Source organism: Bufo gargarizans, chromosome 3, assembly GCF_014858855.1.
Source record: "Bufo gargarizans isolate SCDJY-AF-19 chromosome 3, ASM1485885v1, whole genome shotgun sequence".
Lineage (NCBI taxonomy): Eukaryota > Metazoa > Chordata > Amphibia > Anura > Bufonidae > Bufo > Bufo gargarizans.
Genome location: NC_058082.1, coordinates 43,822,062 through 43,834,415, shown reverse-complemented (window position 1 = coordinate 43,834,415; position 12,354 = coordinate 43,822,062). Strand labels below are relative to the sequence as shown.

The 12,354-nt window shown below is 41.9% G+C and overlaps 1 protein-coding gene across 1 annotated transcript in view; it reads left to right on the top strand.

The window, feature by feature from the left end:
• TENM4 (teneurin transmembrane protein 4) overlaps positions 1-12,354 on the top strand; it is a 209,140-nt gene that overhangs the window by 173,354 nt on the left and 23,432 nt on the right. The window contains exons 18-20 of the mRNA XM_044285413.1: positions 708-851; positions 2,789-3,038; positions 10,242-10,474. Of these exons, the coding sequence (XP_044141348.1) occupies positions 708-851; positions 2,789-3,038; positions 10,242-10,474 (627 nt within the window). The remainder of the gene's footprint in view (positions 1-707; positions 852-2,788; positions 3,039-10,241; positions 10,475-12,354) is intronic.

Below are 12,354 nucleotides of genomic sequence, written 5' to 3'. Positions count from 1 at the left end.
ACAACAAGCAAAGGTCACCATCAGTTGTGGAAGCAGGCCTAGGCCAGGATGTGGGCACAAATAGTTTTTTTTTTTTTTTGCTTGCTGTCAGTGAATAGAAACATTTAAAGCTTTATAAACCATTATGATCCTATGCTTCTGACTCAAGTGCAGGTCTCGTCACAGTGTGTCAGAGCTCGCTCTTGTGACTGCGGCTGCGCCATCAGGACAAATCTGAAAAATCTCTCAAATCTAGTACCTTTACTTGCTGCCAGTGAATGGAAATAGCCTTAATTTAACAGTCTTCATTCTTCACATTCAGAAGCTAATAACCTACCCCGATCATATCGTTCTGCATGGTGCGTTACAGTGTATCAGCGCTCCATCCGCGCAGCTGTGCAAGTAGGACAGGGCACTAAGCCTAAATAGAACTACCGCTGATGATACACTGTGACAACCCCGCAGCTGTGTGGAGGGTGCACGTTCAGGCCACTATGGGGTTTTCAGCTACTGATTGTAAACAGAAATGTCCCCTTTCACTGACCGCAAGCAGAGATCTCATAAATAGTGATCATAAAGCCATTTTAATGCTCTTTAATATCTGATCTATGAATATATCTGCCAGTTATTGCAGGTTATTTCTGGATATAATCACCGGAGTATTATTATGCGTCCCCGGTGGTCAGCCATTACTACCGCTTGCTCAGCTCTGTGTCTTTCCCTCCCAGTGTCTGTAGGATACGAGTATGAATCCTGCCCCGACCTCATTCTATGGGAGAAGCGGACCGCCATATTACAGGGTTATGAAATCGAGGCGTCCAAGCTGGGGGGATGGTCTCTGGACAAACATCACGCGCTCAACATACAAACCGGTGAGTGAGGAGACGAGGAGCGGGATTTTTATTCATCTGTTGGGAAGGTATTACGCTAAGGCCACATTCACACGGTCAGGTTTTCATGGACCATTCTGCATCCATGTGTGCATCTCGTGGCTGTTAAAAATGGCTATGAAAAGCAGATTTTATTGTTGTTTTTTTTTATTAGCATCCCAAACCCTGCAGTGCCCTCAATACACCCCCCACAGTGCCTCCAGTACCTATAATACCCCCTTTCCCCTTGTAGTGCCCCCTGTATATAAAATGCCCCCCATTAATGTTTTCCTAGTATAGAAAAGGCACCCAATAGTGCCCCTGTATATATAATGCCCCCCAATAGTGTTCTCCTAGTATACAAAAGGCACCCAATAGTGCCCCCTGTATATAATATGCTCCCTACAGTACCACTTGTATACAAAATACTCCCTATAATGCCCCCCAATAGTGTTCTCCTAGTATAAAAAAAAGGCACCCAATAGTGGCCCCTGTATATAAAATACTCCCTACAGTACCACTTGTATATAAAATACCCCAATAGTGCCCCCTGTATATATAATGCCCCCAATAGTGTTCTCCTAGTATAAAAAAGGCACCCAATAGTGCCCCCTGTATATACAATACTCCCTACAGTACCACTTGTATATAAAATACCCCCAATAGTGCCCCCTGTATATATAATGCCCCCCAATAGTGTTCTCCTAGTATAAAAAAGGCACCCAATAGTGCCCCCTGTATATACTATGCTCCCTACAGTACCACTTGTATATAAAATACCCCCAATAGTGCCCCCTGTATATATAATGCCCCCCAATAGTGTTCTCCTAGTATAAAAAAGGCACCCAATAGTGCCCCCTGTATATACTATGCTCCCTACAGTACCACTTGTATATAAAATACCCCCAATAGTGCCCCCTGTATATATAATGCCCCCCAATAGTGTTCTCCTAGTATAAAAAAGGCACCCAATAGTGCCCCCTGTATATACTATACTCCCTACAGTACCACTTGTATATAAAATACCCCCAATAGTGCCCCCTGTATATATAATGCCCCCAATAGTGTTCTCCTAGTATAAAAAGGCACCCAATAGTGCCCCCTGTATATACTATGCTCCCTACAGTACCACTTGTATATAAAATACCCCCAATAGTGCCCCCTGTATATATAATGCCCCCCAATAGTGTTCTCCTAGTATAAAAAAGGCAACCAATAGTGGCCCCTGTATATACAATACTCCCTACAGTACCACTTGTATATAAAAAAAAAACAATAGTGCCCCCTGTATATATAATGCCCCCTAATAGTGTTCTCCTAGTATAAAAAAAGGCACCCAATAGTGGCCCCTGTATAAATAAGGACCCCTCCTCCCCATAATGCTCTCCGCAGGAGGGAAGCTGAAGAACCTGACGCTTCCAGCATTGTGACTTCATGACGTTGGGAATGTCAGGTCCTTCCAGTTCCCTTCACTGCAGAGCAAGATTAACCCCTGAAAGGCAATTTAACTATTTTTTTTAATGGCAGCTAGTTGTGTGCCCTCCTGTCTATACGGCCATGAAAAACGGGCTTTAGTGGGGTCCATCTGACCGTGATAATGGCCGCTTTTTTGACAGCAGCAATTCACTGGCCGTTAAAAAACAAACAAAAAAAAAACATGTGATTAGCCCCATAGACTTTGGCTCTGAAAAAAATATTTTTTATCTGTTGTGTGAAAAAAATTAATTGTCTGGTAACAGAGAGCAATAGATTACATTCACATAAGTAGCAAATTGAGAGAATGCAATTTAGACGTAGTGTCCCTTTAAGGCCATTCCCTCCCCCTCATTTGCATAATACATCCGCTGGCACCAAGCTTTGACTTTCTTAAAGGGAAAGCTGCCCTTTATTTCATATATTTAAATACTGTAGTAACACAGATCTATTCTTTATGGGGCCAGGAATTCTGCACAAAGGCAACGGCGAGAACCAGTTCATTTCCCAGCAGCCGCCCGTGATCGGTAGCACTATGGGCAACGGGCGCCGCCGAAGCATCTCCTGCCCCAGCTGTAACGGTTTAGCGGACGGTAACAAACTCCTGGCACCGGTCGCCCTAACTTGTGGCCCAGGCGGAAGCCTTTACGTTGGAGACTTCAACTACATCCGAAGAATCTTCCCTTCTGGCAACGTCACCAGCATCCTGGAGCTGAGGTAAGTCTAGAAAATCCGCTGATGAGATTTGGCGTCCGGGGGGGGGGTCACCTCTCCTATAAGTTAGAGCAGAGAGCCGCCAAGAAAGAGCAGCTACAACAATAGAGGACTCTGCTCTGCTTTTGAATGTGCGCCATGTAATACTGCATTTGACCTATAGCGGCCGCTGTAGGAAATAAGGCCAGCCACAAATTCCCTCAATATCTGCTGATCATCGGGATTTCATAAGGCCTCTTGCACACGACCGTATGGCTTTTTCATTTTTTTGCGGTCCGCAAAAAACTGATCCACAAAAAATACGGATGACATTGTGTGCATTCCGTTTTTTGCGGAACAGAACAGCTGGCCCCTGATAGAACAGTACTATCCTTGTCCGTAATGCGGACAATAATAGGGCAGGTTCTATCTTTCAATGAAACGGAAATACGGAAACGGATGCATTGAAATGAATTTGTTCCGTATATGGAACGCAAAAAAACGGAACGTAAGAGGCCTTGTGTGTAAGAGGCCTAACCCAGTTTCTTTTTAAAAAGAGACGTTTGCTTTGCGATAAGGATGGAAGAGATGGGTACCGCTTCCAGAAAAACTTCAAAAGTAGCCATAAAAATGGTCTGATTTTGTAACTGCAGCAGAGCCGAGTTTGTCATCTGGTTCAGCGTAAGATCTGTGGTTTCTAATAGGGCTGAAGATTAATGCTGCATTTACATACAGCGACCGAGTAGACAATTATCCGGAAAGAAGCGTCCCTTCCCGGCAATTGCCTGCTCGTCAGTGTAAGGGGGCGAGGGATGAACGATGGTTTTGCTCGCTCATCGGGGATCGCCGGCACATTTACAAGAGCAGATTGTCGGCAGTGTTATCTCCGCTCAGCGTGCTGTAGCAATGCACAAAAGAAAAATAAGTTCAGCTCTGCTACATCTGTACTGTATCGGTGCTTGTTTCTCTGACTGTCACATTAACCTCTTCCTTTTCCTACTTCTTTTACTAACACTTCCCTTTCTCTCTGCCTCTCTTGTCTTCTCTCAGAAATAAAGAATTCAGGCACAGGTAAGTGCTCCTCGCCCCCCTGTGCTCTCATATTGTATGTGACATTGCATCGGCTTTGCAACGCATGCCCCTCGGTTGTGGCCCCTTTAAGAGATCTCATTATGAATTCACTGGTCATAAGGGGGTTAAGTTTGCAGATCAGTTTTATGGCCGCTTACCCGCAGTCAGTGTTTGATCAGTGATTATCATCAGTTGTTGTGAGCCAAAACAAGGAGCGGGTCAAAAACACAGAACCGGTGGCAATCGTCCCATTATACCTTATGTCTGGTGTGTGCTTCTGGCCTTGTCTCACAATCACTGATCAAACACTGACCAAACACTGAGGTATATACTTTTCATCAGTGATTGGGAGGCAAAACCAGGAGGAGAGGTTACATCAGGATAAGGTATAATGGAAAGATCTGCACCTGTTCTGGTTTTGGTTCACATTTAGGGCTCATTCACACGAACGTATTTTGTTTCCGCGTCCCTTACAGGTTTTTTTTAGGCCCTTATGCAGAACAATTCACTTCAGCGGGGCCGGAAAAAAACGGAAATGACTCCGTGTGCATTCAGTTTCCGTATGACTGTTCCGCAAAAAATGTCCTATTATTGTCCGCACAACAGAAAAGGATAGGACTGTTCTATTATGGCCAAGCTGTTCCGTTCCGCGGAATGCACGCGCACTTCATCCGTATTTTTTGGCGGATCCGTGCTTTGCAGACCACAACATACGTACGGTTGTGTGTATAAGCCCTTACTGATGGAAATCACTGAAGTGTGAACTAGGCCTGACTGTGTGAAGGCTTCCATATGTAGATATAATATTTGCTCTTAGTAGGAAGTTCAACCTTAAAGGGGAACTCCATCTTTATTCTTAATTCCTCTACAACTCCATAAGAAGGGTCCAGAATGGTGATAAATATGATCTACGCCCCTTCAGACTGCTCAGGGATCGCAACAGTCAGTTGTAGTGACTACAGAGCGCACAAGGAGGCATTGCCCCGACCATCCCATTTTCTTAGATGTTCCTCTGACTAAGGGCTCATTCAGATGGCCGTATGCTGTACGCAAAAATGTGGATCCGTTTTTTTTGTGGATTAGATACTGACCCATTTACTTCCATTCCAAGGCTCCACAAAGCAAATGAAACAAGTCCTTAAGGCTACATTCACACGAACGTATTTTGTTTCCGTGTCTGTTTTTTTGTGGTTTTTTTTGCGGATAGGATGCGGACCCATTCATTTCAATGGGTCTGCAAAAAATTCGGACAGCACACCGTGTGCTATCCGCATCCCTATGTCTGTTCCGTAGCCCCGCAAAAAAGATAGAACATGTCCTATTCTTGGATAAGCATTGTTACAATGGATCCTCAAAAAAAAACTGATGCCATATGTAAAGTCATCCGTTTTTTTGTTGCGGATCTGCAATTTGCGGACCGCAAAACACGTGTTAATGTAACCTTGCCTGTCGCTGAAAATCATAACGTGGCCCCATTGAAGTCTATGGGTCTGCAAAAATGCGGAATACAATCCGTTTTTTTTTTTGTTGTTTTTTTTGGTGGACATGCTGAACTGTCGACAAAAAAAAACAGATCCGCGTTTTTGCGGACAGCATTCAGCTGTCTGAATGAGCCCTAAAGGCATGTTAACGCTTACTCAGGTTCTACCACTGACATTGAGTGTAATCCCTGGAGGTTCCACCAGGGGGAGCTCTAGTGATCAGCTTCTAATCAAAAGGAAACCTCCAACCGGAAAACCCTCTTTTAAGGTGGAATAGAAATGAAGGTATATATATACTGTGAAATACTGCACACAGGTTCTCCTATGAATCAGCGCGCCCTACTAAGCAACCATTCTGGCCTTTATCTAAAAATCTTGTTTCTTTCCCGCATATAATTACCATACAATACACGCACCGTTTCTGGTTGCACCAGTCATTTTTCAGCGTAATGTGCCTTTAAATGGGAATCTAATGGTTTAGCTGAGACTGAACCCGGCACCGTTAATCAGTGACAGACATTGTGATCCATTCATCTTGGCTTTCTGCGTGTCGCCGTGCTCGGCGAAGATGGATAGGCCGAATGTGTCACCCGGATTCCTCCTTGCTGAAATCTTCACTTTAAGACGGGGGCTCCTTGGCTAATTGCCTGGCCCGTCTTGATGCATACTGTAAGACATGATGGATGGCGGCTCCGGTCCTCGTGTTGCCGGCAATGAGCTGAGATATTAGACCCTCTCTCGCATTGTGTCTTTCACGGTTAATTAGCTCCGGCGCAGTTTATTCAAGGAGTAATTTCTAATCTAATATTTCCTGCTCGTTAGTTCATGAGAATCCACCAATCATGATTAACGGACAGGGCGGCGCAATCCTTCTTCTCGGCTTTAATTAGTGACATTTTACTGAAAGGAATTCCCAGTCATAAACGGTCAAAAGGGGTCATCTTGCCTCCATTCAGTTGTTCAGTTTTCAAGATTTCGTCTTGCTCTTGGTGAACACAAACCTTTATTAATTATATTCAGAGGATGAAATCTCATCTTGGCCATAAAGCTGAAGTCTCATAACCATAGTGGAGTTCAGAGTAGGCTATCAGTGATGAACACTCTAAATTATGGGGGCTTTAAATGCAGCCCTAGATTCCACCCCTTATTGCAGCTACTTGCCACCCATAGCTAACACAGCTACTTGCCACTGCAAGATATGGTGCAGCCCTATGCCCCTCAAGAAACAGTTCGGCCCTATGTTCTCCAAGAAACTGCTCAGCCCCATGACCTCAAAAAAACTGCTTAGCCCCATGCCCTCTAAGAAATTGCTCAGCCCCATGTTCTCCAAGAAAATGCTCAGCCCCATGATCTCCAAAAAAATGCTCAGCCCCATGTTCTGCAAGAAACTGCTTAGTCCCATGTTCTCTGAGAAACTGCTCAGCCCCATGTTCTCCAAGAAACTGCTCAGCCCCATGTTCTCCAAGAAACTGCTCAGCCCCATGTTCTCCAAGAAACTGCTCAGCCCCATGTTCTCCAAGAAACTGCTCAGCCCCATGTTCTCCAAGAAACTGCTCAGCCTCATGTTCTCCAAGAAACTGCTCAGCCTCATGTTCTCCAAGAAACTGCTCAGCCCCATGTTCTCCAAGAAACTGCTGCACTTTCAAACAGCTGATTAGTGGGGATGTCAGAAGTCAGACCCCTACCAATCTGATATTGGTGACCTACCCTGAGGATAGGTCATAAGTATTATGCCACTGCACAACCTGTTTAATAAAATGTTGGCTTATATGAGCAATGAATTAGGCCAGTGTTCTGCCATATGAATGCAAACAACTCCAAATTAACCTTCTCCCTGTTACCTAGTCTATAGCCTCTTCTTACCTTCCTCTCTATAGAGAGACTGTAGGCAGGCTTATCGGGGTTAATTCCGATGCACAGGGCACAGAGCAGTATCAATTTGTCCCCTAATGGAGCACAACATGCGTTTCAAATGGGTGAAATAAATGAGCCGGAGCATGGGATTTACTCGCCTTCTCCAGATATTTCCAAGTCTGTAGAACAAGAACCATATTCTAAACATTCAGGACGAGCTAAACATCTGTCCTAATATAAAGGCTAATAAAAAGATTAAGGTGTATGGCTCTAACACTTATTATCCCATTCGTATACTCTTGTCCATAAGGGCAGTATTATAGTAGTTATATTCTTGTACATAGGAGCAGTATTATAGTAGTTATATTCTTGTACATAGGAGGCAGTATTATAGTAGTTATATTCTTGTACATAGGGGCAGTATTATAGTAGTTATATTCTTGTACATATGAGCAGTATTATAGTAGTTATATTCTTGTACATAGGAGGCAGTATTATAGTAGTTATATTCTTGTACATAGGAGCAGTATTATAGTAGTTATATTCTTATACATAGGAGCAGTATTATAGTAGTTATATTCTTGTACATAGGAGCAGTATTATAGTAGTTATATTTTTGTACATAGGAGGCGGTATTATAGTAGTTATATTCTTGTACATAGGAGCAGTATTATAGTAATTATATTCTTGTACATAGGAGCAGTATTACAGTAGTTATATTCTTGTACATAGAAGCAGTATTATAGTAGTTATATTCTTGTACATAGGAGCAGTATTATAGTAATTATATTCTTGTACATAGGAGCAGTATTATAGTAGTTATATTCTTGTACATAGGAGCAGTATTATAGTAGTTGTACATAGGAGCAGTATTTATAGTAGTTATTCTTGTACATAGGAGCAGTATTATAGTAATTATATTCTTGTACATAGAAGCAGTATTATAGTAGTTATATTCTTGTACATAGGGGCAGTAATATAGTAGTTATATCCTTGTACATAGGAGCAGTATTATAGTAGTTATATTCTTGTACATAGGAGCAGTATTATAGTAGTTATATTATTGTACATAGGGGCAGTAATATAGTAGTTACAGCCTTGTACATAGGAGCAGTATTATAGTAGTTATATTCTTGTACATAGGAGAAGTATTATAGTAGTTATATTCTTGTACATAGGAGGCAGTATTATAGTAGCTATATTCTTGTACATAGGAGGCAGTATTATAGTAGTTATATTCTTGTACATAGGAGGCAGTATTATAGTAGTTATATTCTTGTACACAGGATCAGTATTATAGTAGTTATATTATTATACATAGGCGCAGTATTATAGTAGTTATATTCTTGTATATAAGAAGCATTATTATTGTAGTTATATTCTTGTACATATGAGGCAGTATTATAGTAGTTATGTTCTTGTACATAGGAGCAGTATTATAGTAGTTATATTCTTGTACATAGGAGCAGTATTATAGCAGTTATATTCTTGTACATAGGGGGCAGTATTATAGTAGTTATATTCTTGTACATAGGAGCAGTATTATAGTAGTTATATCCTTGTACATAGGAGGCAGTATTATAGTAGTTATATTCTTGTACATAGGAGAGCAGTATTATAGTAGTTATATTCTTGTACATAGGAGCAGTATTATAGTAGTTATATTCTTGTACATAGGAGCAGTATTATAGTAGTTATATTCTTGTACATAGGAGAGCAGTATTATAGTAGTTATATTCTTGTACATAGGAGCAGTATTATAGTAGTTATATTCTTGTACATAGGAGAGCAGTATTATAGTAGTTATATTCTTGTACATAGGAGCAGTATAAGAATATGATTGATTGCAAATATCAATTATTTAATACTTTGATTCTCCTTAGTAACTGAGAAGTTACAATATTTTAACCTTGTGTAAAATAAAATAAAGAGGAGGCAGCACCACATTAGCAGTGTCAGTGAGTCCAAATAAAAGTGGTAGAAGCTAGAATGCGCTTGCCATAAGGGGTTGTGGGGAGTCACAACCACTGTAGAGAGCCTTGCTGGTAATTTTTCAGACCGATCAGCAAACTGTATTAGCCAGGCTGCAGCCGCAGTTTTCCTGTGGTGCCTCACTTGCAGCAATCTTCAGAATAGTGGGTATCCAATTGTAGGACCGCTTGTCTGGCGCTGCTTTATACAATTCAAACTGGCATCAAGGATGAGGGTGGAAAAAGTTTTATTCAAGTGCTGTCAAGGAAAAACTCAATATTGTCCTGATGAAGAGGGTTTTTCCTACCCTTGAAACGGGTTGACAGCACTTGAATAAAGCTTTTTCCACCCTCATCCTTGATGCCAGTTTGAATTGTATAAAGCAGCGCCGGACAAGCGGTTCTACAATTGTTTTCCACTTTTTGAATATTTTACCCATAAGAATAAAAGCTATGTGTCTTAGAGATTAAAAGCCCCTCTGGAACAGGAAAGTTTATGGGTTCAACCTTTGCAAATGGGAGGTCTTCAGATCAAACATGTTGGTGTGTTGAGGAATATAAGCATTCTTGTGGGATACATCATGCAGGATTTAGATGCTTGGTCTGTGGACAGCTTCCCAACATACCACTGAATGTGTTGCCAGGTTAGGTCTCACATGTCCGCCTACAATAATTGAATTATGTTTTTTTTATTTTTATTTTACCCTTCATTGTCTTCTTCACTGTGTTGTTGATGGATAATCACAGTTGGCATTTTGCCCTCTTAACAACATAGCTTGACCTTGTGTCTTCCTTGATGTTCCGGAGATCTAATACGACCATCTTCCTTTATTTCCTTCAATTAATTCCAGCCACAGCCCAGCTCATAAATATTACTTGGCTACAGACCCAGTCACCGGCGCCATCCTTCTGTCCGATACCAACAGCCGACGTGTCTACAAGATAAAGTCAACAACAGTTGTGACTGAAGTTGTGAAGAATTCAGAAGTGGTGGCAGGAACTGGAGACCAGTGTCTACCCTTCGATGACACGCGTTGTGGAGATGGTGGCAAAGCCATAGAAGCTTCTCTTAACAACCCTAGAGGTAAAAGCAAATGATGATACCATAAAAAGGAAAGAGTTCAACATAGCTGTCAAGATGGCAAACTAGATTGTGGCTTCATGTTCATGTGCTAGTAGTAGGCAGGATATGGGGAGATGATTGCCCCTTCTTGAAAAATTCATGGGTTATTCTCAGGAGAATAGTTTGTCTTATGTCTTGGCCGTGACCTCTTAACCGGGTAAAAAAAAGTTTGTGTTTACATTACATTCTCTATTACGGTGAATTCCTTCGCGTTTTCCACCATTCAAGTCTACAGTTGTTTCTATGATTTTTGTTGTAATAAGACATCTTATTTTGTGCCCAACCATGTTTGTCAATGCAAAAGGCCACCAGCCTGCAGATCCCTAAACCAACATCTGGATGATATATAATGGGTATTAGAGATGATTTGGGGGTATTTGGAGATGATGGTCCAACAAGACTAATAGGTTAATATTGATTGCATCACGTTGTTACTCAGGTATTTCATTGAGAAGAACTTAAGGAGATGGGACCTAGTTGATGAGCTGATTGGTAACGGAGCATGTGGTCTATGGATGAAGTTGGATCTTCATGTTCTTATGGAAATCTGAAATTGTCTCTCCCATTGATAAATGGGGTTGTTGCCACTTCTATTCTTTAATACCATGGAAGGAAAGATGATTGCCATACCCCAACCCTAGATTATGTATTTCTCAGTTATTTATTTTATCATTTCGGTGTTGGAGAGCATTTGGTGGAGTCTCTGTGCCCTCTCAACAGTGGGGAATGTTACAAATACTGGAATAACATTGAACTAAAGACCATATTTGCACCTTCTTAGTTGTTAGAAGGACCAGTTAAGGGATTTGAACATAGCTAGGCTACTTAGCTCCACCCCATTTGGCTTAGACCAAAAGGATCATGACACGTTCCTGCCACCCAGAAACCCTTAAAGGTGCTGTCCAGTAATTTTATATTCCTGAGGATAGGCCATCAGAAGCTGATTGGCAGAATCCTTCACCATGCCTCTCCACCAATCAGCGTTCTGGAGTAGTTCAAGCGCTAGAAACAGGTGCCTTGCCTATTGTGTAGTGGATGGAGCTGGTTACTGTAGTGCTGCTTTCGTTGCAGTGAATACCACAGTAACTGGCTCCATCCAGTGCACAAAAGATGGAGCTCTGTAGTTCTGGCACCAGGGCTGCTCCCGATCAGCTGATCTGTGGGGTGTGGGGTATTGGACCCCCGTTCGATCAGATATTGATGGACTTGAAGGATATGGACAGCACCATACCCTGTCTATAGATTGTGTCTGGTATTGTAGATTCGCTCCATCAAAGCAAGTGGCGCTGATGTAAAAAACCACACACAACCTGTGAACAGGCGTGGCACTGTTTTTTAAAGAGCTGCCGTATATTTTCTGTTTAAACCTGCGCCTTGTCGTAAATTAGGTGCATCCTCCGGCAGGGCAGGGGATATCAGTAGAGCGCCAGTCTTGATATATCTCCCTTAAAATACTAAATGGGCAAATGCCAAGTGGGCCGATATTTGCCTTCCACCCAGCCTGAAGAAGGACCTCGCTTCATTTTACAGAATTTTCCAAAAATGCTATTGTTCATATATCACAAGATATGGACCCGAGCCAGGGGGATTTATTTCACTAGTTTTAGACGCTTTCTTCCCAAAATGCTTGGAGGCCCGGATTAACATACAAAAAAAAAAAAAAAAAAAATGTACTTAACGCACCATAAACCGAAAAAAAGGAAGAAAAAAAACTCCCGACAAAGCTGCCTTCAATCAGTCCCAAACCACAAGTGAGTCTTAAATCAAGCCATATGAAACCTCAGCTGCATTTTCATAATTTAATTGTAATCCTTGTCCATGGCGAAATGTCTCAACCATAT